Source organism: Tursiops truncatus, chromosome 7 (genome assembly GCF_011762595.2).
Source record: "Tursiops truncatus isolate mTurTru1 chromosome 7, mTurTru1.mat.Y, whole genome shotgun sequence".
Classification (NCBI taxonomy): Eukaryota; Metazoa; Chordata; class Mammalia; order Artiodactyla; family Delphinidae; genus Tursiops; species Tursiops truncatus.
In genome coordinates this window covers 59,301,911-59,328,467 of record NC_047040.1, presented here as the reverse complement: position 1 = coordinate 59,328,467, position 26,557 = coordinate 59,301,911, and the positions used below count along the sequence as shown (strand labels likewise).

Here is a 26,557-nt window from a genome sequence, read left to right as displayed (position 1 = left end):
ATATTTGAGAAGCTGAATCTTCCATACACAAATATGAACAATGTTTATTTTTAATGATTGTTGTAGCTTGATGTAGAAATTTTACTTCTTTTAAAAATAATAGATTATTTGAGAGGCATTTGTTGAGATCTTAACATAATGTGAAATAATTATGAAATATATGAAATAATAAAATAGATAAGCAGCAAAGAGATCTTGAGAGTATCTAACAATTGAAAACAAATTTGAGAGGCTGGGAAATTTGACTGCAAGGAAAGTAATAGCCCGTTTCCGGTGTTAAAGGATCTAAAACAATTTCTTTCTTCCATGTAACTTCTGCTTTTTAGTTGAATTATATGAAGTTCTGATTGAACTAATAACTGTAGAGGTCTTTTCCTAGTGGAGTTAAGATAGTTTTTTTAAAAAAAACTTGATTCCAACTTTAATTTAAAAATTAGGAAATTGGTCCTAAAAAGTACCTTTACATGCAGAATATGAAGGTCATCCCAGAGTTATATTACTTTTTTACCCTTATTTAAACAGCATCAAAATAGAAGCCTTAATTTGCTTCTTTCTCAAAGGAAGAGGCAGTAACACTTTGAGATCCTAACAGTTTTACCCCTGAAATGAACAACATTTATGGAAATAGGTTGGCTGTTTAAAATAATTATGTAAGATTGAAAATAAATGTCTGTATCTGCTCTGAGAAGAATTCCTAGAAAAAAATTCTGCTAAAAGAAGGAAACTTGTAGAGAATAGAGACAAAGGTAACAATCTAAATTAATACTAGTTTCCTTTCCTCCCAGTTTTCCCATGTATTTACATACTTGTTTATAACTTAAATGTTAGAGACAATCTAGAATTTGTTTACAAGTGAATGATTTCATAAATTGGAAAACAAGAATTATATCTGGCTGTAATAAATAATAAAGGGAGACAAGTGAATTCTAGACTGTTTATAGATACTTAATCTAGCTAAAAAGGTAGCTAATGACCCAGATCTCCCAATTGACTGCTAAACTGTTTTTATGCTTCCTCTAAGCTTTTCTTCTTTGGTCCAAGGTTTCTTGTTTATTTTTTTTAACTCGAGATTTAATCTCTACTTAATTTCTCTTTTAATATAATAATTAACTAAATGTTTCCATATGAAAGTCAAATTGGGAAAAATTGAGAGAAATTCTAAAAACTACTTTGTTTTAAGGAAAAGGAGGGCTTAAAACTTACAACTTCCTTCCTATTGGAAATTCGGCTTGCTGTGGTGCTTTGCAAACCTTTGGTTGTGATTTACTCTGTCATTTATAAATTATGGTAAACACGCTGGAGCCAAACCTGCCATTAAATAAATTCTCAAATAATCCCTTACATTCATTTATTTCACTAATCATTTACCTTCTGTGCAACACCCACTAATTTTGTGGTATCTGTTTCCTTGATATAAATTGGTCCTAATTTCTCTTTTTACTTCTGTCCTTTCTTCCCTCATGATAGCTTCTCTTGCCTCTTGCTGCAAGAATGTCTGAGGAGTCTTACTTTGAATCTAAGACAGAGGAGTCAAACAGTGCAGAGATGTCATGTCAGATCACAGCAACAAGTAACGGGGAGGGCCATGGCATGAACCAAAGTCTGCAGGCCATGATGCTGATGGGCTTTGGGGATATCTTCTCAATGAACAAAGCAGGAGCTGTGATGCATTCTGGGATGCAGATAAACATGCAAGCCAAGCAGAATTCTTCCAAAACTACATCTAAGAGAAGGGGGAAGAAGGTCAACATGGCCCTGGGGTTCAGTGATTTTGACTTGTCAGAAGGTGATGATGATGGTGATGATGACGGTGATGAGGAAGATAATGACATGGATAACAATAGTGAATGAAAGCAGAGAGCAAAGTATTAAAATTGAAAATGTCCGGGAAAACAAAAGAAACTTGTTATCTCAGTCTGTACAAAAACCAGTAAGGAGGTAGAAAACCAAGCACTGCATTTTTAGGCCAATCACATTTATATGACAGTCATTTCTTTACGATTTTACTTTTGATTTGTCTTTGCTTACAGAAAAGGGGGGAGGGGATTAAGCCAAAAAGGTCTATTCAATGAATCAGCAAATGTGGTGCCTGATTATAGAAACTTGTGATTCTATATGTAATATAGCATTTTTTAACGAATGACATTCTGGCTTTTTAAAAATGAATACATTATAGTTTGATTTGATTTGATTTATTCAGTTGCTTTAAAAAACTTACATTTTCAACAAGCACTCTTAACTCCTAATTCTTCTTTGACACTTGATTTTCTTGTAACATACTATGTTTTTTTTCCCCTTATGGTCAGAAATAATTGATAGTGACTAAAAAATCTAACAATAAAAAAATTGAAACGAAAGGAAGTTCTAACAAATACTTCTCCAGAAATACCTAAGTGCTGAGGGTTTTTAATACTTAATAGCACAACTTCTGAAAGTAAAACCCAAGAGATGTTTTCAGTAGTACGTTTGCAGGAGAAATACTCTGACTTGAAACCAAACAGCAGTGTTGTGGCACTTTCACACCAGTGCTCGCCCCAGAAGCTTCTTAACAGCACACTGTCATCTAAGGCTTAGCTTATACTTTATACAAAGAGAAAGAGAGAGTAAGGGATCACACTTCCAGGCAGCGTGAGCGTTAATACGGGGGCAGGAGTGTATGCGTGTGTGTTTGTTTTCCAGAGGGGCATGAGAATCCTGGATTCTAAGTACATGTAGAGATATTTTAAAGACAGAACTAAATATTATAAATAGAATAGCAAAGATAAGCTGTCCTTACTTAGGCAAAAGTGCAGAATGAAGGGTCCTTTTTATAGCAGATCTAGCCTTCCAGATTTCTTTTTTTTAACCCTGACTCAGCCATGCTGGTGTTAAAGAGAAGTAAATGTAGGTGCTGCTCTGAAAACCTAGCTAGCCAGAGAGATATTCTCAGAATGTTATCACAGAATTGTCAAAGCTTGTTTAAACTATAAAATATTAAAAAACTACAAAACATTTGTAGTTATGTACATACAGAAAGGCAAAAGAACAAAGAAAGATTTTTTTTCAGTCTAAATTTGAAAGCAGTGCCGTTCATTTGACTATTAAACCAAAGTACTTTGGGTGGTTCTTTTTATGGAAGATTTTTTTTTTTTTAATTTTATTTTTGGCTGCATTGGGTCTTCGTTGCTGCGCGCGGGCTTTCTCTAGTTGTGGCAAGCGGGGGCTACTCTTCGTTGCGGTGTGCAGGCTTCTCATTGCAGTGGCTTCTCTCATTGTGAAGCACGGGCTCTAGGCACACGGATTTCAGTAGCTGTGGCACGCGGGCTCAGTAGTTGTGGCACATGGGCTTAGTTGCTCTGCGGCATGTGGGATCTTCCCAGACCAGGACTCGAACCTGTGTCCCCTGCATTAGCAGGTGGATTCTTAACCACTGCGCCACCAGGGAAGCCCATAGAAGATTTAAGAAAGGATATCATCATAGATATTGTCTAATATTATTTCCAAGTATATTTGATCATAAAAAGCCTCCTGGAATTTGAAGCATGACATGCTTCCAATCCCCATTAAGGGTGGAAAATACCACAAAATGATCAGTACTCTGTGCCAGCTTTATTTAGAGAAAAATTACTAATAAAATGTTCTGGGTGTGAAATGTAGAGACCAGTCTGTATAGAATAGTGATAAATAGAAGGATCTGGAGTCAGATCGTGATTCAAAATCGCTGTGCAATCTTGGGCAAATTATTTAACTTGTACGTCTGCTCACCTTTAACTTGAGAATGGTAATAGTACTTACCTAAAGGATTGTTGTGAGGATTAAATAAGATGATACATGTAAAGCATTTAACACAGTACCAGACCAATGGTAAGTGGTCAGTTAATGTTAGCTACTGTTAACTATGCCAGTGAAAAGACACTGAAAAATAAGTGGTTTCTGTAACCTGGAAAACGAAACTATCAATTTCAAGTGATATTTGTTGAGTAGGATGAGATGAAAGTTAAAGTGAATAGCTTTCAGGAAAGATAGAGAACATCTTTGGAACGTAAGCTGCACGAGCCGATCTACTCTGTCGCCCTTTGAAGACCATGCACATGGCAAGGTTTAGCTAGTCTGAGGTGTTTGCAGGCCTTGCTACCACCCACAGACCAGGCAAACACAGAAAGAAGAGGTAAACATTTCCCCTAGAAGATGGGTTCCCCACATACCCAATCTGATACACTTCCTATGTCTATGCAAATATAGACACAGATACACACACACCACAGTATATTGCTGGTGACAAACAGGTGCAAACATAAATAGGCATCCTGTCTGCACTCAGACATGGAGGAGGCCTCTTTGATTCAAGACGAGCCACTCAAGCAGAAGATCTTGGAGTGGAGCAGAGGGGATGGTTTTCAGCTCTTGACTTCCCAGCATGCCCTGGGGCTCAGTGCCATGTAACCTGAAGGAGAGCCAGAGACCAGGTAGTTCACAGCTTGTTGTTGCACATCTTCCCAGGCCAAGGTAAAGTCATCCATCCCACCAGAATTCATTGAGCCCCTCCTTTGCGCCCGGTACCGTTCTAGGGAACAGCTAGATGAAAATCTGCACTTGCGGAGCTTACAGGCCAGCAAGCGGAGATGGCCAACAAACAGAACAAATGCATCATGTAGTAAACATTTGATAAGTGCACGCTGGGAAACGAAGCAGGGAAGGATGAGGCCCATAGCGGAGTGTTGTGGACTTTAAAGTGTGGTCAGGAAAGGCCTTACCCATAATGGAATCTCTGTGGGCTGATTTTGGGATCTGTGCACCTTATGTAAGAGTGTAAACCTTAAAAAATAAAAGAGTGTAAACCTTGTCTCTCATTTGAGAATAACCGGAAATAAATTTAGAACGTATGAAATGAATGGGATGGACATTTTTTAAAATTTACATTAAATAAAAATGTATAATAATAATTAGATCTATTAGGATTATACATAAGGTTTTGGTGCATTAATAAAAGCAGCCAAATAAGGCCAAAAGAGAAAGGTAACAACCCAGACCTAGGTTTACCATCATTCAGGTAATATTTCTCTAATCTCTCGACTGCTGCCATTTTCCTCACAGAAATTCCAGAGATGGTCATAGCTCAATACTCTGCCATCAGGAAACTGCAGAGATTTTGGACACAGCAGAATTGATAACCTCAGTGATACGCTTGCAGTGTTCTAACCTAAAATTGGGCTATAGGTAATTACTATAGGGCACTGGCTATTTTACTTTCTGTTCCAAATCAGTGTCTTTCTAGGGTTTTGAACATCCCTGAAATCTGCATCATATAAACAGAATCTTAAAGTGGTTTCCCTTGATCTATGAAGATGATTTAGAAGACTTTAGACTCTATTATTAGCCTTATTAAATTTAAAAAGAAATATTTATCAGCCATAGGCAGAATTTCTAATGAAGACGTTAATTATACAGCTTTTAATTCACTTTTCAGATCAGTTTTGTTGTTGTTGTTTTTGTGTTGTAACGTCTTTTTTGGAGTATAATTGCTCTACAATGGTGTGTTAGTTTCTGCTGTATAACAAAGTGAATCACTATACATATACATATATCCCCATATCCCCTCCCTCTTGCATCTGTCTCCCTCCCACCCTTCCTATCCCACCCCTCTAGGTGGACACAAAGCACCGAGCTGATCTCCCTGTGCTATGCAGCTGCTTCCCACTAGCTATCTATTTTATATTTGGTAGTGTATATATGTCTATGCCACTCTCTCACTTTGTTCCAGCTTATCCTTCCCCCTCCCCGTGTCCTCAAGTCCATTCTCTACATCTGCATCTTTATTCCTGTCCTGCCCCTAGGTTCATCAGAACCATTTTTTTTTTTTTAGCTTCCATATATATGTGTTAGCATATGGTATTTGTTTTTCTCTTTCTGACTTACTTCACTCTGTATGACAGACTCTAGGTCCATCCACCTCACTACAAATAACTCAATTTCGTTTCTTTTTATTAGCCAGTGATTTTTAATATGCAGTAGATTTGTTAGACTTTACCACCAGCTGGGGAATTCAAACTTGATCCCCATGAAAATCAAGGAATTGGGGTGGGGGGGGGAAGGTTTGGGAGAGATCTAAAACGATTTCTCATGGCACTACGATGTACACAACTTTCCTTTCAGAGGTTTCATTGGAGTGGTAAGAATTTCATGAAAGATAATTTTAAAACTTACTCTGAGTTAAATCTTGATCCTTTTTTTTGATACACTAGACTTGTTGCTGCGTTTTGAAACTAGCAGTCTACTGTACCGCATACATCATAGAGCATAATTTTTCTATAATCAGGTACCTTTTGCTGCTTTGGGGTAAGACTGTTTTCCTGTTTAGATGTTAAGCATTTCCAGAGAGAAGAATCTGTTCTGTTCTTTTGATTGTAACATAGCCTGATAGCTGTAGATGCAGCCTCCCTGATGAGAAATGAGCGTCTACCAGGCCATCTGGAGGACTAGCTATGTTTCCTCAGACTCCAGCTTAGTTTGCACTCTATTACCTGTGAGGAGCTTTCTGGCATGTGATTATTTACTTCAGAGCTAGAGTTTCAGGCACGTACATTAACTATTTTATATTGTGTGCAGAATAATAGACCTTTTAATGTCAGATACAATACACTGCACATATTGCTTTTGCACTGTTTTAAAATTTTTGTACTAAATGATAGAAAATATTTATATTCTTTGAGTGTGAGCTTTGAATAGATGGCATTATCACCTTATTGGTTTTTTTTTTAACAAAACGTTTTTCTCAATTATTCTATCGCAATGTTATTCTGAGCAAGTCCTATGCCAAAATCGTGTATCATGTTTGTATGGAAGATTAAATTTTATTCTTTTGTGGTAAGACTACTCAGTTATTGACTTCATTGTTGGAATTCGATATTCCAACACAAAGTCCACAATGTATTCAGAAATCCAAGTTGGTGTCATACATTTCATTTTGATGTGAACTTTTCTTTGCTTTCCTTTGTTTTAAGACTCCATTTTGCAATAAACGTTTTGACAGTAAATCCCTTTGTTATGTGTTATTGTGTATATCAGAGCTTTGTTAGATTGGATTCCCAACAACCTTTGAAGGAATCATTATCACACGCATGACCGTGAGTGTGAGCTTCTCTCCTGAAATCAACTGGAGTGTAAATAATGAATTTGTAAAGTGATGGGGCAGTCACAAGGTGGATTTTTTTTTTTTTAATCCCCAAAGAGAGACAGAAAAGCTTAGAACTCACCCTATAGCAGATACACTGATAATGTTAACAAGGTCCAGCAGACATAGAGGAAATAGGAAGCCACTCTGTGGCTGGAGATATTAACTCTTCTGCCCTGTTCTGCCAAATTCAAACCGTCTTGAAGCATGCCTGGCTCCAGCCTTCCTCTCACTAATCTTTGCCAGCAGCATGCAAGAATCCTGCCGGAGCAAGTCTCACACTGAATCCAGCGCCTTTCCCTTGGCGTCATCTTGGTGAGCCACCCTCAGAGCACAAGTCAACTCTTCTCCTCTCCTTCGGACATGAAAACCAAAGATGTTGGCTTTGATTAGTTGTTTCCTTTACAACCTTTATGCAAGAAATACTTATCAGTTTTGTTCAGCACAACATTTGGGAATTATATACAAATCAAAACATTCCATACACCCTCACTTCTTCTAAAAGCCAGCCTTGATGCAGCCCTAAACGGCTCTGTAAAGTAAAGCAGTCTGTTGTTTCTTAAACTAATCAAACAAGTTCCTTATTTCACATTTGAGTCTGTGATGGGAAAAGCAAATGACGCTTCTGCAGCTGTATCCAGCTGCCCCGTGAAGAAATAAAACTTGTCATGTATTTTCTTTGATCAAGTTCAGTTTTAGATCCTGTTTCTCAAGTCACTTTCGTTTCTGCATTATTAAAGCAGGTGAGTGCATGTGACTACAAACACCAGGTATTTCAGAGGAGGGAAGGGGCAGTCCTGTGGGAATCGGAGCACATGAGGGTAGCGGAGTACATATAGAGTGGTAGCGATTTACACCCTTGCAACTTATCTGTACGTCTCAAACTCTATGCATTCAGATGTATTGTAACTAGTGGGTTTTTTAAATAAATCTGCCTGGCCCCCTAGAGTTGGCTGCAGTTCCCCTTGATCCTTGGACATGCGCACACTGTATCTGGAGCTCCCGTTGAACAAACGTGCCGTGCCCGTCCTTCCTTCCTGTCCCGCCTCCACCACTGCCAGTGTCTTGCCTTGTTGCTTCTCACCAGGAGTCACCTCTCTTCTAGCCCTGCTGTGCCGGCTCAAGCCACTATGCCTTCCATCCCCCATGGTAGTCTATGAAACCCTCCCTTTTCCGTGGTATGGCCATAGACATTGAACTCTATACCAGAGAATTTAGCATCATAGTAAATGCACCCTTCAGTTTTACTCATTCAACAAACTGTTCAACAAAAATTTACCAGGTGTTGTGTGCCAGGCACTCTGATGGGCACTGAGGAAACTAAAGGTGGCCTTGAACTCCTCCCAAGGTATAGTCCATACCTACTTTACCCCCCCTTAAATTAAAAGCTCCTTGAAGGCAGAGGCATGCCTTTCCTAGCAAGGTTTTGAGCATGTGAATTTAAAATACCTGCAGATTAGAAGGATTAACTCACCCACCCTCTGATGTTTACACTAATGGTAAAAGTAACCAAATCCAACTTCTTTTTTTTTCAACTCGTACAAAAAATACTATTTGTAACACGTGTTGAAAGACACTTTGCCATGTTGCCTCATGAGCAATCCAACCATGTTGGCAAGTTAAGCTGGTTAAAACTAATGGCTATAGCAAACTAATTCAAGTCACAAGACACAGATTTTCTTCCCGTTACGTAGGTATTTATTTAGTCTGTGGCCATGGAGCATATATTGAAGCGAGTAGTCCTTTGGCTCTGAAAATGGGCAGGCAGGAGTCCTCTTGCAAAGTTGTCATTCATGTTTGTATACTTGCCAGGGATGGAGGTTAGTTTAGTTTAGTTTTAGTTAGAGCAACTCTGCAACCTGGGTTCCTTAGGACGGCTCCAATTTTACGTGTCCTTCTAATATTTTGTTTTAAAAATATAGTGCAACTGAGACATTTAAACACTTAGAAATTCCCCTCTAAAAATAAGCATGTAAAACATCTGGTTACCAAGTGGTTGCTTTGGAATTTTCATTAATGATCAAACGATCTTCGTGTTGACTGAGAATTCCGAAGACGGCTCTGGTATCTGACAAACGTCAGAAATTCCTTGACTGCCAAGGCCTTCTCATGGGAGGTAAAACTACTCTCAGTGTGCCAAGTACAAAGAGTGGAAAATCCCAAGATGTGCAGAGTCCCATTGTCACGGCTCACCAAGCACAATGAATTGTTACTGAGAGGTGGTTTGGCTTCTGTGGGCAACATCTCTGGAACCCTGAGAAATTCCTTAATGGTTGGGAAAACTGGTTTCCATTCAATGCCACCTGCAGGAGGAACCAAGCCAGAGCTGCTTGGTTTTAGCTGCCCAGAGCTAAAATACTGAAAAGTGTGGGGTTAAACCAAAAAGACAGTGATAATATTCCTTCTTTTTTTCCATTTCATTCATATTTCCCATGCAGCTGCTGCCTTCCTTTGAGATTGGTGCGTGGACAGAAGAGGACGTGGTAAGCAGCTTCTTTTAATGCCTCGTTTAACCTGGGCAGGTAGTTCATAAATTTGTCCACAAGTTAAAAATACAGGGAGAGGGGTTTGGGCCTTAGGAAAGTGTTAAGTAGGAGAAGTTGACAAATTCCATGTCTTTCTATTTTTAATGCAGTAATGATTTAAAATAAGGCCTCGAGCAAAGCAAGTATCTCTTCAAATCTTACAAGAGGATTCCACCTCCCTATTTGCTCTGAAAGGTATACCAGGATACAGTAATGAATACCAGTTAAAGGGGGGATCCAGGATACTAAATGAACATACTTGGAAAAAAATTGATCTTAAGTTTTCCCAAAAGACCAGGGATGGACTTGAACCATGGTGGGGAAAGAACTGGTAGAGGCAGTGCCTTAGCCCTGTTCATTTTACTGTCTTTACTCTGACCTTCCCAAGAAGGAATAGACCCGAGCTCCCAGACATTCTCTGAAGCGGGAGCCGGAGAAGCCCCATGTTTGGGGGAGGATGTGAACAGACTAGTTAAGTCCAAAGGAAATCCCACACCCTACAGTCTGGGTAGAGACCCTGAGGAACAATCCTGCTTAGCCTGTTATATCTCTGTATCTGTTTCCTTAAGTGAAAAACAGGTCCGAGAATTCTTGGTCAGAGACCTCAGGGGTTTTTGCCTGTCCAGGTCCATTTTATAAGTTCAAGGTTTCATTAAATGAAAAAGGAAAAAATAAAAGTTTGTATGCCAGCCTCAGCAGGCCCACACCCCAGGAAATAGACTAGGTACCCCAAAGTCAAACTCATTATTAGAAACTCTTGGGAAGGTCTCTGGAAGGTTTACCAGACTCAACTGGTTTCTGGGCCAGGGCACATCCTCCCAAGCCCTTGGTCTTCTGGTGAAGTAATCCTGCTTTCAGATAAGCTCATCTCTGTGGCTTCTGCAGGGGAAGTACGCTAGCACCAGTTACCTCTATTTCCCATTCCCTGAGTCCTGGTGATTCTAACTTTCCTGCCAGCCCTGCTTAACAAGGACAGAGGACTTAGGCTCGCCTCTTCACAGGCCTCCATAGAACCCCTTTATCCCCAGCTGCAAAGTTGGCCCTTCTCATCTGAGAAGAAATGTTTTAAAAGGCACTGAGCTCTAAAAGCTATTTTTAGTCTTTGCTCTGAGGTTGAGTGGTTTTCAAACCATTTAAATAAAATTCCAGGGTCAAGGGCTCCCTAGAGAATGGGTGGGCCTGGGTGTGGCCCCCCATTCTGTCTCCCTTCACCTGGATAGTGTGAGAGGCTACGGTAAACACACGCCAAGGGAAATTCAAGGACTGAGGTTGCTGGGTCCAACCTCATTCTGTGTAGGAAGCGCCACATTTGAACTTGTCTCGGGCCACAAAGCTACTTCATGACCAGGCCTAGAACAGAGGACGTATTTTATCCATCTTTCTGTCCACTGCCGTGTGGTCCCTCTCACTCAGACAATTCCTGGGTAAACCAGTGCCCTTCAACAACCCAGGGGACCACTGGCACATGAATGGAAAAAGCATTATAAGTAAGAATCTTCTTGAAAGGATTTTTAAATATCTTTCAAATAAGGAGGAAAACCAATGGTCCTTCAAGGGTCCAAGACCCCCAAAGGGAGGATGTCTCCAATTTGAAACCTTGAAGTTTTAAAACAGTAAAGAGAAAGTCTTCTGTTTTCCCTTTGTGGTTTAGCAAGAATTAAAGGTATTTTAATCCATTGAAAAACTATGTGTTTTACTGTTAAGTCTGGCCACTGACCATGAATGAATCTTCAAAACCATATATGTCCTCTCTTCCACAGTATTTTTGGGTTCAGCAGCTCGTCAGAAAAGGCAAGTGGAAAAGCTTACCTTCTTAATTCATGGAGTTAACTTTGCTTGGGATGTGATTGAGTCTAATTTTATTCTGTCTTCTAATCACTCCCTTCAGGTGACACTTCAGAGGAGATGAGCCTATATGCGAACTTGTTTAAGGAAAACAACATTACAGGAAAGCGACTGCTTCTTCTCGAGGAAGAAGACTTGAAAGACATGGGCATCGTCTCCAAGGGGCATATCATCCATTTAAAGGTACCTCAGAAAGGGAGAACATTCAGTCAGCAAACCTTTCTTGAGCTCCTACTGTGGAGTAGGTCGTGTGTCACGTTAGAGGCTGAGCTGGTGGTCACAGTGTGGAAATACTTCATACCAGCTGATCGTTAGCTGCTGCCCCCATGGGACCCCTACTCCCTCTTCATAATCCCAGAACAGAGGGTTAATACCTGGTCCAGCAGAAGTCACCTGGATACACCTGCATAGAACCCCCGTGCCCTCAGGAAATCTCTAGTCTAGTGGAGAAGACAGTCATTAATCATGCAAAAATGGTAACATGGCAGTTGTAAGAAGTACCACAAAGGAGAGCTGAGGTTGGGCCGAGGGGAGGCTTCTGTGCAGAAGTTATGGAGTTGAGAGCTGAAGGGCCAGGAGGTGTAAGTGGGTGAAGGGTGTGGGGAGGAGGTGTTTGGGCGGCAGGGCTCTGCCTGTGGAGGGGCCTCAGTGTGGGAAGAAGCGTCGTGCGGCACTAAAGCCGTGTGCGCCTGCAGAGCTGCCAGCCCACCCGGCAATAGCAGGAGGCAACTTGCTTTGAGGCCAGAGAGGCCAGATATCCATTAGGGACCCCTAACGATGCCAGAACGTGTCCACAGACTGAGTGAAGTCTGCAATCTTCCAAATTTTACCCAGAACAGACACCACCTTATGTGTACTCTTATCCCTCATTTTCTCAGGAAATCCTAACATTTCCCCCCAGAACTTCAGTCTTGAAAGCTTTCCTTTCTTTTTTTCTTAATAAATCTATTTATTTATTTATTTATTTGGCTGTGTTGGGTCTTGGTTGCTGTGCGCAGGCTTTCTCTAGTTGCGGCCAGCGGCGGCTACTCTTCCTTGAGGTGCACGGGCTTCTCATTGCAGTGGCTTCTCTTGTTGTGGAGCACGGGCTCTAGGCACACGGGCTTCAGTAGTTGTGGCACATGGGCTCAGTTGTTGTGGCACACGGGCTTAGTTGCTCTGCGGCATGTGGGATCTTCCCAGACCAGGGCTCGAACCCATCTCCCTTGCATTGGGAAGCAGATTCTTAACCACTGCACCACCAGGGAAGTCCCTTAAACACTTTCAAAGCTAAACCTCTGTTTTTGTTGTTGTTGCTTTTTTTGTAGTTTAGCAACCAGTTCTGTTTTTTTGTTTCTTTGTTTTGTTTTGCTTTTTAGTTACTCAAACCAAATAACACTTGCTGGCATCTGTGTGCACCTTGTTATTATTCAGAGGTCTGTTTCAAGAGAGATCTTACAATGAAATCGAGTTTACGCCCCAAACCTCCTCAACCCCAGTGTGGGTAGATGGAAGGGTGGACACAGGTTAGAAAGAAGAGAAATAGAATAAAGAAGGAAATGTAGGGACTTCGCTGGTGGGTCCAGTGGGTAAGATTCCGCGCTCCCCATGCAGGGGGCCCGGGTTCGATCCCTGGTCGGGGAACTAGACCCCGCATGCATGCCACCAACTATGAGTCCACAGGCCGCAACTAAGACCCCACATGGCGAAAATAAATAGATAAATAAAATAAATATTTTTTTTAAAGGGAAGGAAATGTAGAAAAAGCAACTTCTTATCCAAATCCACATCTTGACAAAGGCTCTACCAACTTGCCAACAACTTTCCCCTTTGCCTCAGTTGGAGCTACTGATACCAGGCTTTTTCAGGGAAATCCTCCCTGAGGTCCAAGGAGAACACATCCACTTCTGTCCTATGGGCCCTGAAGCCACATAAGGAACATCCTTACAGCCCCTCAGCACCCTTCAGATGATGGCTTAGCCTTAACCTACCACCTGCTCCCTCTCACAAGATGGGCAGGAAACCTCATGCATAAACATACATCTTAAATGATGGTAAATAATTTAATCTCTACCTCCAGCTGTGGGCAAATCCGTCCTGAAAAGCAACGCTGGCTTAGATGGGCTACAGTAGGAAAAATTCTTCTCTCTGGTACAGAGAAGTTTCAGGGTTCAAAGAGAGAGATTTGATCAATCTTGTCCCATTTAGCAGATGCCAAAAAGATGCTCCCAACTCCCCTTCCCCTCTCCTGCCTTTGAAATAGGACTCGTTCCTTAAGGAACAGTCAGGAGGAAAAGGGGTGGCGAGTTGTGACAGCTCCTCAGCAGCCTCTGTGATTTAAATATTCCCAGACCCAGCCTAGGACAGGCTAAGTGCCCCTCTGTGCTGGTTGGTATCGTTAGAGCAAGCGATGTCCAAACTTACGGATTATGGTTCAGCAAATCCAGTGGATGCCTACTGATCACAGTCCTGGGCCTGTGAAGAAACAAAGAATCCTGCCCTTAAGGAATTTACATCCCAGAAAAGAGAGAAAACGTGTATATACAACTTCTCTTAATTCAGAGTCTTGGCATTTGGGAGCGGAGTGTCTGTCCTGAGCTCCAAAGGAGGGGCGTAGCCAGCATCTGTGGGGACCGCAGACTCCCTCCTGGAAGAGTCTGTGTGTGCACAGAAAGACAGTCAGTCCCTGGGGGGGTGGGTCTCAAAAGTCAGGCGTGCGGGCCCTACACCTCTGCCGAAGCCAGGACCCTATTACAGTGGCCGCCCCAGGGGTGGGCAGGGGTGGGGGGCTTGGCCCCCAGGTGACACTCTCTTAAACTCAGCTGGGTCCTGGGTACTTCTGACAAGTAGGCTTACATGAGAGGGAAAGAGTGAGGGGAAAGGGTCATGGAAACAGACCTTTCCATGGGAGGTCTGGGAGCATCCTGCATATACTCTCGGGGCAACGAGGATAAAGAATCCTTCAAGCTGGGCCATTCGGGATGGGACGCTACAAGGGGACCTCCAGACTGGAAGAGCCCGCCTGGTCCTTGTGACAGTGCTTCCCACGTGCACACACACACCCATCCAGAGGGTGAGAAAGTGCCCTCCATTCTCTGCGGTCTCACTGAGGAAGGCAGGGCATTGTTGTACACCTTCTCAACGAGTGAGTCTCTCAGCCTACAGATGGTCGATTATACAACTGCAAAGTGGACGGTCTGTCCACCTGCCCTTTGCTACTTGGTTGTTCCTTTCAGCCTGTCTTGGCGTCCTCCTCACCCGAGCCTGGAAGCCCTCTGTGGAGGAGCCTTGAAGAAGGAATAGAGCCTAACATCCAATAAGTGCTCATTATTGGATGATGTGCCAACAGCTTTCCTTTCACTTTTTGTTTTGTTTTGTCTTTGTGGTATGCGGGCCTCTCACTGTTGTGGCCTCTCCCGTTGCGGCGCGCAGGCTCCGGACGCGCAGGCTCTGCGGCCATGGCTCATGGGCCCAGCCGCTCCGTGGCATGCGGGATCCTCCTGGACCGGGGCACAAACCCGTGTCCCTTGCATCGGCAGGCAGACTCTCAACCACTGCGCCACCAGGGAAGCCCTCATTTCACTTTTTTAAAAATGCATCTAATTTTTCTTACATCAGTACTTTTTTACTCTCTATGTGATATGCTCAGTTCACAGAAAAGCTGGATTATACCTGATGAGTATAAACAAGAATCATAATTTAAATTGTCCTCCTTTCCTTTAAGAGTCCTTTGTCCTCCACTGGGGGAGGGAGCTTTGGACACAAACCCACAGAAAAGCCCTTTCAATGCAGTAAACCCTTTAGTGAGATTTCAGCTCTAATGAGAGCCTCTGGTGATATATTCATGTTCTTTGTTGTTTTTCCCACAATTACTCAGGGTGACAACTGCATTCTGTACAGTAGAATATTAACTTATCACTACTATACTCTACCAGTATTTGAAGAACGGTCTTATTTATTTTTTCCTCTGAGATTAAACATCTTTAAAATATCTTCCTGTTCCATTAAATAATTATAAACTACCTATAATACTTTGAACAACCAGGTTTATTCTCAATAGATGTTGGATATTAACATCCCCAAGGTATTTTGCGAACTACGTAAATAAAGAATGCCTTTATATGTGCACAATAATTTTAATCCTTTCTTGGCATTATCGGATCATTAATAAAGTCATGTGGGTTTCTTGTGTTTTTTTTTTACAGTCAGCCATTGAGAAGTTAACCCATGATTACCTAAACTTGTTTCACTTCCCACCACTCATTAAGGTAAGGAAGGTTTTTCTTACTGAGAATATGCTACTTTTATTGACATATGTACCAGCCACATCCACACCTAAATTTGCCAATGTCGGAAACCGTTGTTTGAAGTGAAATTTAATCATATCTGTCCAACAAAAGGCCCTTTGAGTGAAGCTGAGGATGTGCATAAACGGAACAACCTTGTTCCCTGCAAGTTGAAATATTAACAATCCAGTCATGATAAGAACAACACATGTCACCTCAGTGGCTAGGGGATATAAGTGCTGACATTGTAGGTGAGGACCTCTGGCCTCCCACCTGGCTCGGGAGACCTTTGTCCGACATGGAAGCCGCTGAAGGAATTCACACGCTAAGCTCTGGATTGCCACTTGCATTGAGAGGTAGAAGTTTTACTGTTTGAATAACATATTAGTATATTTAACATACTATTTTGAATATAGTCTAAAGGTATACAGCATAGTTTGTTATAAAATTAGTAGATACTTGCAAACAATATACAGAACTCTTCTCATTCACCAACAACTCTGGTTTTCCATCTCTAAGCCCACGAAGATTCATTTGTTCCTCTCCTTGGCCCTCTATCCACAGATGCTCTAGGAACTGCATAATTCTTCTTTGGGATTAGGGTGTAAATATCTTGAGTGTTGTGAAACTCTCAAGGTGAAGTCTCTGTGCATCTCCAGGGACGAAGTGCATTTCTGGGGTAGAATTGCACAATGCAAGATGCATTGTGAAAAATGTAAGATGGTGTCATTCAGTTTGCAGTGCATGAGACAAATCATTGGGCAAAGTTCTCAAAGGCTTAATATGTCATTCCTCTTGCTTTTAGTAATTGGAATTTGTAGTGTATTCCAAAATAACCAAAAATTAAGCAATAGATTAGAATGGAAAAACTAGTGCTGGGAAATCGTCTCCTTTACATGAGAAGTAAAAGTAAAAACACTATGTAGTATAAACAGTGCTTAGTTTTCTGTTTCAGGACTCAGTAGGTGAACCTGAAGAAAATGAGGAAAAAATAGTGAACCTTGAACTTGTTTTTGGTTTTCACTTGAAACCAGGGACTGGCCTACAGGTAAATCATATTTTAAATCCTTTGGATCAATTTCAGTCTAATTTACTCTTTTTCTCTCCTGGAACTGTGTGGTTTTATATACCCCCTACCAGCTGGTAACATGATTCTGAGTAAATTTATAGACTTTATAAAATAGAATTTAATTGAAAGGCTGCCAGCTGCCTCTGTAAGCCAATCTAGGAATCGTTCTCATTCAGCTGAAGAGCCCTGTGTGAGGCCACCCAAACCCTCAAGGAAACGCACTGCAAACCATGGTGGGCAGTGGGCAGTGTCAAGGTCGGGGGCACGGACACTAGAGTAACTGTTTATGCTTCTTGGCGTCACAGCTTCCTGATTCCAGTTTCTTTGTTTTTTAAGGGGAATCACTTTTATAATATCGAGAGTAGAACAACAGCAAGAATGGAACTGTAGGCAAGATGGAAAGCTAGATTATCAACGCTAAATGGGGTGGCAGGACATTTGACCAAATCTCATTCAGTCAGGCTGCTGCTTTATGTTATGTTTAGAGTCTGGGCTAATTACGTGGGCTATAGGTGTCATATGAATTGGAATCATAATAGGTTTTTGTTACTTTGGATTACTATGAATAGCCAGTAATAGTGATCACGTCTATTAATTGACCACTCGTGTTCCAGGCATACAGGACTCAGATGTAGGTGCTGTTTTCCCCCATTTTACAAATAAGGAGACTACGGCTCTGAAAGGCCAATTAACTTGTCCAAGGGTTACATGGCTAGCAAGTAGCAGAAGATGGATCTGGCGCAGGCCTCTCTGACCCCAGAACCAAACTCTTAACTACTGCACTATTGGTACCTTTCCTTTGATGCTGCAAAGAGACCTTGTAAAAACAACTCCTCACAACATGAGCCCGTTGCTCTGGGAGAGCTGGTGGGGCTCAGCTGGCCCACTGGCCCTCACTAATTAAACCATGCTTACCCCAGGTCATTCCTGGAACCAGCACTTGGGAATGATTGGAAATTGTTGCAAGGGGTTAGTTTTACCAGGGGCTTCAAAAGATGCTCTTTCTTGGGCTTCCCTGGTGGCGCAGTGGTTAAGAATCCGCCTGCCAATGCAGGGGACACGGGTTTGAGCCCTGGTCCGGGAAGATCCCACATGCTGCGGAGCATCTAAGCCCGTGCGCCACAACTACTGAGCCTGTGCTGTAGAGCCCGCGTGCCACAACTACTGAAGCCCGTGTGCCTAGAGCCCGTGCTCCGCAACGAGAGAAGCCATCGCAATGAGAAGCCCGTGCACTGCAACGAAGAGTAGCCTCCGCTCACCGCAACTAGAGAAAGCCCATGTGCACAGCAGCAAAAGACCCAACACAGGCAAGATAAATAAATATATAAATAATAAAATAAATAAATTTATTTTAAAAAAAAAAGATGCTCTTTCTAGACACTGGACAGAGTGTTTTACCTGCACCACTGCAGGTATATTGGTGCTCTTGCTGAATGGAAATCTTAACCGCCCTTGTTTGGGCCACAGAACTTGGTTGAGTGAAAGCTGCTCTGACTCTAGGTGTCTGGTATAGGAACACTTTTCTTTTCCCTCTGTGAACGGGTCACTGTCTATTCATGCCTGTTGTTAGAAGCAGCTACCAGAAAGGGGGGCAGGAGAGTAAGTTCCTCTCCAACAATAAGCAAGGGCCCTTCCAATCCTGAGATTCTGTAGCTGTGGGCACCGCAGGTCCATCTGATGGTAAATAAACAGCACATTTTCATTTGCCTTCTTTGGGATGCTCAACTCTATGGGACTTTATTTATGAGTGCTCTGTGTTTAAAGTTTTGTTTTTGTTTTTGTTTTTGTTTTTGTGGTACGCGGGCCTCTCACTGTTGCGGCCTCTCCCGTTGCGGAGCACAGGTTCCAGATGCGCAGGCTCAGCGGCCATGGCTCACGGGCCCAGCCGCTCCGCAGCATGTGGGATTCTCCCAGACTGGGGCATGACCCCGTGTCCCCTGCATTGGCAGGCGGATTCTCAACCACTGCGCCACCAGGGAAGTCCCAGTGTGTTTAAACATTTTTATGGCTTGGATGGGGTAAAAGAAGAGGGAATAATTTTCCTGAAAAGGACTTGTCAAGAGTAATCTCAACCAAGAAAATTATTTTCAATTAACAAAGAAATGACTTGTTAATGTGGAAAACTGAATATATACATAGTTAGTAAAAATCAGAAGCTATAAATGATATTGGAGACCAAATATAGTGGTCTGGTTTTGACCATGATGGTATAGACTTCTTGAGTCACTGGTTATCCACAAGGCCTAAAGTCACTGCAACTTTCGATTGTCCGCTGATCCTTGGTCACCCATGCAGAGTAATAATTTCATCCATTCACTCAGCAGAAATTTACTGAGGACATACTGTGTGTCTGGCTCAATGCTAGATGCTCAGAACACAAAGTAAAAAAGTATAGTACAGCCTTGCAAGGAACCCACAGTTTATGGGAAGAAGTAGACAAGATCAGTGAATGGTTTTCATACAGAACGATGCATTTTTTACAACATCATGCACATCATTCAATGAAAGCACAGTGGATGAGCACTGAAGTGATGTAGAAAGGGGTCAGAAGAGGATCTTGACGTCTTCTTGGTAGAGGTGATACTTGAACTAAAATTTGAAAACCATCAGGAGTTATTAGGTAGGGAGAAGACATTGAAGGCAAAAGGAACATCATGTGCAAAAGCTCAGAAGCCAGGAAAACACAGGCAGCTCTTCTTTGGACTGATTTCTATAGGACCTCACAACTCAACTCAAGCATCGCTCCCTCTGGGGCGACTTTAACATGGAGCAGGTGGAATAGTGTGGGGAGAGTTAAGGCCAGAATGGTGGCTGGAGACCAGAAAAAGAACTGTTTTATGTGCTGAGCTAAGGCGTTTGAAGAGTTTTAAGCAGGGAGTAGGGAGGATTCTATTTGCGTTTAAAAAAGATCTCTCAAAAGCACAGAGAAGGATGATTTGGAAAGGGCTCGGGATAGAGTGATAAAGTCCTGTGTGGGGCAGTGCAGACAACCAGGTGAAAAGGAACAAGGAGCTGAGGCTATGCAGTGCCATGGAAGTGCCCTGTGTCCAGGGACACTGAGACGGAACTTATCAGACTGAACTGATCAGACTGTGTCACTAGCTGGAGTTGGGGTGATAGAGAGGAGCCAGGACGGCACCCAGTTTCTAAGGTGAGCAGCTGGATAGATGACATTATAATGCAATAGATCAAAAGTGAAATATAGGGCTTCCCTGGTGGCGCAGCGGTTGAGAGTCCGCCTGCTGATGCAGGGGACACGGGTTCGTGCCCCGGTCCGGGAAGATCCCACATGCCGCGGAGCGGCTGGGCCCGTGAGCCATGGCCACTGGGCCTGCGCGTCCGGAGCCTGTGCTCTGCAACGGGAGAGGCCGCAGCAGTGAGAGGCCCGCGTACCGCAAAAAAAAAAAAAAAAAAAAAAAGAGAGAGTGAAATATACAATGCGGATGTAACACCAAGGTGCTAAAAGAATAAAGAAGTGACGGGAATGGCTGAGGTTAATCAGGAAAAGCTTTTTTTCCTTTCTTTTAAATTTTTAAAAAGTTTTTGGCCACGCCGCGCGGCTCGCAGGATCTTAGTTCCCCAACCAGGGATTGAACCTGGGCCCTCAGCAGTGAAAGTGCAGAGTCCTGACCACCAGGGAATTCCCAGGAAAAGCTTTTTTTGGAAGGGATGAGTTTAGAATATGAGCTCGAAGAGGCTCATGGTCGTTTGCAAATAATTTTCTGAATATAATGTTTTAAAACTTATGCTTAGAGAGTCCTTCTTTCTGAAGAGCTCAAGTTATTTCATCATGTCATCTCAGTTATCCCCCTTGGCATTTCTGTGAGATACATAAGGCACATGGTATTGTCATCCTTGATTAGAGAAAGCGTGTTACCAGCCTAGGGCAAGAGGACGGAGCTGAGACCAGAAATTACATCTTCATCATCACCTGTATATTAAACATGTGCTAAGCCCTAATACCTGGCGCAAGATATTTAAGCCATCTGGAAACTTCCACAAAATAATCCTAGAGTAAATTATTGTCCAGGTCTAAACTACCCAATTATGTCAGACTATAACCTAACATTTTGAAATATCTTCTCACAAATGTGCTTTAAATTGAAGTTGAAATTCCCCACATGAAAACCTTGTTACCTTGACCCTTCAAGGTAGAACCCAAGAAAAAAGGTCATCCTCAAAATCCCAATTAACTGAGTTCCCATAAGCCCATCTTCACAGAAAAGATGAAGCCTTTCTCCCGTCTCCATGACTAGAATAAGTTACACGAGAACACTGGGGTTTTGGAAGTTCTCTCCAAACCTGAGTTTGTGTATCAGGGAGATTCGCTTGACCATTTCACCTTTTCTTTTACAATTAAAATGAAAGATATATTCTGACGGCAGCCATTGGGAATAATGTATGACAGTGACTTTATCATGAAAATAGTAGCTGTGTTTTCCCATTGCCTCTGAAAAGGACCACCAGTTAGCTACCACTTAAAATTGGTTTGTTGTTTCAGTAACTGGCCTACTAAGAGGAAACAATGGAAATGTGACCTTATCCACAAATATACAAATATATGTAGAAAATAAAGCCTTTCCTTGTAAGAAAGACCTGTGGACCTTTATGGTCAAAGAATTCAGATTAAATTCTTTTTTTAGCCTCATTTTACAACTAGATGGATTATGGCATATAAGTGAGGGTGATTCACCAGACCAAGGAAAGCCTTTCGCGTCTGGGAGCCTGTGCCTGCTCCAGTAGCCCAGAGCACCTGCGTGACCCCCTGCCCATGAACTTAGTCTCTGCTGCCGCCCCCAACCCCTCGGGATGACGAGGCCCTCACCAGACACCAGCACCATATGGAATTCAAGAATTCATCCACAAATGAAACAAACATCCTTTTTCCTTTCCTTTTTTGAGACAACCTGGCAGGGGAAATAATTGGACAAAAGGGTTCCCTGAAAATTTAAATTAATAAGAAGTTGAGAATGAGTTTTACCCGTTTACCTGACCCATTTCTAAAGAGTCAAGTTAATTCTTAATTTGAATAACAATGTACATTGAGGCAGCCTCCAAGTTGACAGTGGTATTGGCAGAAATTGGGTCTTTCTCAGCTCAAGTTTCCTGGGCGAAGGGCTTGAAATGCTTATGGTAATTATTATTATTTCATACCTCAGCCAGACATCGTGGCAAGTGCTTTGCAAACATTTTTCTGGTGTAATTGTTACAATCCACCCTCATAGGGAGCAGTATCCCTGCAGGCCCAGGAGGAAACTGAGGAGGAGAGAGGAAAAGTTCCTCCCCCAGAGTTCCTACCTGGTTAGGGGCAGGTCCAGCCCAGGGGCTCAACCCTGGTGTCATACTCCTTTTTGAAAAGTATCGTCATCCCCCAAAATAGGTGTATTGGTAATAAAAAGGCAAACACCTTTTTTGGTCAGTTAATACTAAACCACCACTATTTTTCTCTCATGTGGAAAGTGCCTTGCATTTTGTAATCTAAGGCCTTTGACTTGCTACAGAAGGAAAGCGGCTTCCGGAATCTCAGGCAGCTTCATGCGCTCCCCAGGGTGGCGACCACCCTTTTTTATTGAAATATTCAGCTGCATAGAGTTTATTATTATATCTCTTATAAGCTCACCAGTCAGGAACATTGATTCTCAAATTGCCAAGGAATAAACTATCAACTCACCCAGGAGTTTTCTCACCGAGTTCCTTTTGAGACTTTGTGTCATAAAAATTCAAAAGCAGAGTTAGGAGGGAACTCTCCGAGGAGCCGTTCATTCCCTGTGTGTGCTGGACAGTCACAGACTTTTCTCTCATGTCCTTAGTCCCTTTTCTCCCCAGTGAGGCAAGGAAACCTGATCGAAGCTGGGCTCCCTTGGGTCTAAGTGGATCACCAGCTGTAGAGAAGAGATGAGCTTAGGGGAGAAGCCTGGGAAACGACACCCTGGCTCCAGTGGACCCTTAACTAGAGACTGGCTTCCAGACTCCAGCCACCTCCCTCCAGATGACCATCTCTTCTGATTTCCTTCCGAGAGGCATTTTGAAGGGGCAAGCGAACCAGGTAGAGAAAATAAGAGGGACATTTGGAAGGGGTGGAAGCAGCACTAACTGGCCCCATCGGAATAGAAGGCTTCTCCGTCCCCCTCGCCTCCCTCCTTACGTCCGTCACTGTTGGCACCTGGCCCCCTTCTCCCACTCCCCACCCGAAGAAATTCAGTCAATAGTTCTGCTTCTCCAGTTGTTTAGCTATAGGTTACAAATGCTGCTTTTCACAAATACTTCCCACTTACTATGGTGCTTTCACGTCTCTATTAGATTGCTTATAAAATGTGGCATTTAATAAACTTAATTGAATCTCCAGGCCCTTCCTCAAAGCACTATAAATATTAAAAACTGCCAAATAGGGCTTTTTTTTCCTATTGTGGAGTTTTTATAAATGGATAGATAAACATGAATAAAATAACAGGGCACAAAGGATTTTGTAAGGAAGTAAAAAGTCAACACCTTTTGTACATTTCGGAAGAACTAAAAGGCAGTGCTTTGCCTTACTTTTTTTTTTTTTTAATTTATTTATATTTGGCTGTGTTGGGTCTTCGTTTCTGTGCGAGGGCTTTCTCCACTTGCGGCGAGTGGGGGCCCCTCTTCATTGCAGTGCGTGGGCCTCTCACTGTTGTGGCGTCTCCCATTGCGGAGCACAGGCTGCAGACGCGCAAGCTCAGGAGTTGTGGCTCACGGGCTTAGTTGCTCCGCGGCATGTGGGATCTTCCCAGACCAGGGCTCAAACCCGTGCCCCCTGCATTGGCAGGCAGACTCCCAACGACTGCGCCACCAGGGAAGCCCCTGCTTTGCCTTACTTTGATATGTCTTGCGTTTATGAAAAATTCAGTGTAGGGAAGTTTATTTCCCATGACCAGCTATTTTTGGGGGGAAAGATACATGTACACACACATGTGTTTGTGTGCCTCAGTATATAAGCTTGCAGTGGTAGGGTTCTGTAAGAAATACAAATTTTAATTGACAGCAAAGGAGCAAATGCAGTTCAGAATTTGACTACATGACTTGCTGCTGATTTCCAATTCGCGTTGCCGATGGACTTCGTCAAACAGGTCAGGCAGCCTCCTATAGAACTAAAACAAAACTGGGAGAGGCGTCCAGTACATCCTTGCTGATGGGTTGATAGTCATGTGTAGAAATGGCCTGCCAGAAAATGTCTAATAACTGGGGAAACAGCCCTGACTTGTAGTGTTTGCAGCTTTCCATGTCGTCAATACTCCTACCGTGGCCAATTTCAAATTGCCAATGTGACATCACTGAACTTGAAGTTGGGAAGAGATGAAAGCAATCAGCTCATGAGGGCTGGCTCCAGCACAGATTGGATCACTCTTAGTCTTCTTAATCAAGATTATGAATTCCTTTCAAAATCATGAGTAGCAAGGAAGTATACCTGATGAAACATAGGTTTAAATAAATTGCAAACACATTATTGCTGGTTTCCAGCTATATTAAAATGCATAGTTAGCTCAGAGAGTGTTCCAGGCTCCCAATGAACCCACTGTTGGCTTAGATCCCCTTGGGTGGCTATTGGCTCATACAGCTACACTGACCACAGTGTATGAATCACAAGTTAGGATTTGAGTTTGTAGGAAGTAAGAATATAATTATACAAACAGAGAAACAGAACTTAAATTTGTGACTGCCTTTTAAAACGGTTGTAACAGCCATCATTGGCAACTTTATGATGACAGGCGCAGTTGTTGATAATAACAGAGATCTTTGCTTTTAGAAACAGGTTTTGAAAAGTCTCTGGGAATCACTGTAAGTTCTGCAGAGAGAAGGCCTTGATAACTCACAGTGACTTGTGTATTCTGAACCAAAAATTAGTTCTTGGAAATAATCAACTGTAAAAGAACAGATTACTTGGAATGAAATTAAAAGCACTATGTTAGGGCTTCCCTGGTGGCGCAGTAGTTGAGAGTCCGCCTGCCGATGCAGGGCACGCGGGTTCGTGCCCCGGTCTGGGAAGATCCCACATGCCACGGAGCGGCTGGGCCCATGAGCCATGGCCGCTGGGCCTGCGTGTCCGGAGCCTGTGCTCCGCAACGGGAGAGGCTGCAGCAGTGAAAGGCCCACGTACCACAAAAAAAAAAAAAAAGCACTATGTTAGGAAGCAAAGATGTGTGACAACCACATCAACATTAGGATTTGGATTGAGAATAAACAATGCCTGCTAACTAGGACAGTTTAGGGTTTTTTTCCCCAAAAAACTCTATTTCTAGAAAAAAGAAACAAAAGTTGTATTTCTTAGAGTCATTTCTGGAGACATGGGAGGTAGGAGAATCTAATAGGTAGAAGAGCTGTTTTTGTATTTTGAAGGTCTTGGGTGAAAGTTTATTTGCAGCCCATTTCCCAGCATTAAAAACATTTAAGCAGTAATTAGGTAAGCGAGACCACTTTCTATTTTGGTTAAGAAACCCAGTCTGAGATAGAATAGATTCTTATTTATTCAAAAATCAAGAGGAAGACCTACTATTCTTTTTCTCCAAGATGAATACCTTGTACCTCCCAATTTCAAATACAGTTTAAAAATGAAGAAAGAAAGAAGCCCTTTCCAAACATGTCAACTAACATCTGAACCATTTCAGGTAGTCAAGTGTGTGATTCATCGTATGAAAGTGTATCTCACTTGATTTGTTTCACTTTATTTTAACATCATCCCTAAAGTCCTTTTTTCAAGCATAACTCAAATAACAACTCCCCAGAAGGCAACAGAACAACCTTATCTCCACTGGTGTCTGGTTGGCACCAGTCTGCCCTGACCTTAGACACAAGCCATTGTTAAGGGTATAACGCATTTACATATTTTGCAATAAAACATGAGTTATTTGCATTACTGTGTCAAGTTTTATTTGATTCTTTCACCTAAAAATGACTCATTTTCCTTTCTTGTATTTTAAAAACCAACTACTCTAAGCTTGTTTGAGAATAATCAAAAATTGCCCATTTAGCTAGAAGTCATTTTCTTTTCAAAAGGCAAATGTTATTTAATCTTTCAGCTGTTCATTGTGCCATCATAAATACTTTCTTTTCAGCACAGTTGTGGGGACTGAAATGAGCCCACTAATTGCCTCCCATTTCGACTGACATGTGGTGGTTTAGTGGAAAGAGAACACAGCAGGGAGAAGGAAATAGGAGGCTGAGAAAATGAGAGCTAATTATTTTCACTGCCTCATGTCAGGCTCTGTGTCAGCCTTGTTTTTACAAACTGGAAGGTTTAGCACTAAATAAAACAAACTGGCGTCATGTTTTTATATACTGGCAGTGTCATGGAAGCAGCTGCACATCTCAAAGACAATATAATGCCTGCGTTCACATGGACACCATCTGACAGACACTGTGAGCCACGGCTAATGAGGACATCACAGTGGTGCCAAGTGAAAGGTGCTGAATTATGTATGATTCTTCATCAGTACAGCAATAGTCCTGTACATCATTATGAGACATTGTTTTGCTGGAGAGATTAAAACATTCTTAGTTCCAGACCCTGCAACCTATATGCGCTGAAAGAGGTTATTAATGGAATTTTTAGGGAGAGTTTCTTGTGGATTTCTTTTGGGTTGAAAAACAAATCTCGTGGGACAAAGCCGTGATGGGTCACGACACCGTATAGATAAAGAAGAGAAACAAATTAACCATACTTGCATTATCTTCCTTTTAAAGG

At 42.3% G+C, this 26,557-nt stretch overlaps 1 protein-coding gene across 6 annotated transcripts in view; it reads left to right on the top strand.

The window, feature by feature from the left end:
- Window positions 1-26,557, top strand: part of MAP3K20 (mitogen-activated protein kinase kinase kinase 20) — a 174,335-nt gene that overhangs the window by 124,861 nt on the left and 22,917 nt on the right. For 4 of the 6 annotated variants that reach the window (XM_073807566.1, XM_073807567.1, XM_019922947.3 and 1 more), the window contains exons 12-16: window positions 9,589-9,633; window positions 11,436-11,466; window positions 11,564-11,703; window positions 15,705-15,767; window positions 16,741-16,833. In XM_073807566.1, the coding sequence (XP_073663667.1) occupies window positions 9,589-9,633; window positions 11,436-11,466; window positions 11,564-11,703; window positions 15,705-15,767; window positions 16,741-16,833 (372 nt within the window). Of the gene's footprint in view, window positions 1-1,467; window positions 7,014-9,588; window positions 9,634-11,435; window positions 11,467-11,563; window positions 11,704-15,704; window positions 15,768-16,740; window positions 16,834-26,557 lie in introns of those variants that run through there. The other 2 variants (XM_033860012.2, XM_019922949.3) reach the window with 2 other exon arrangements.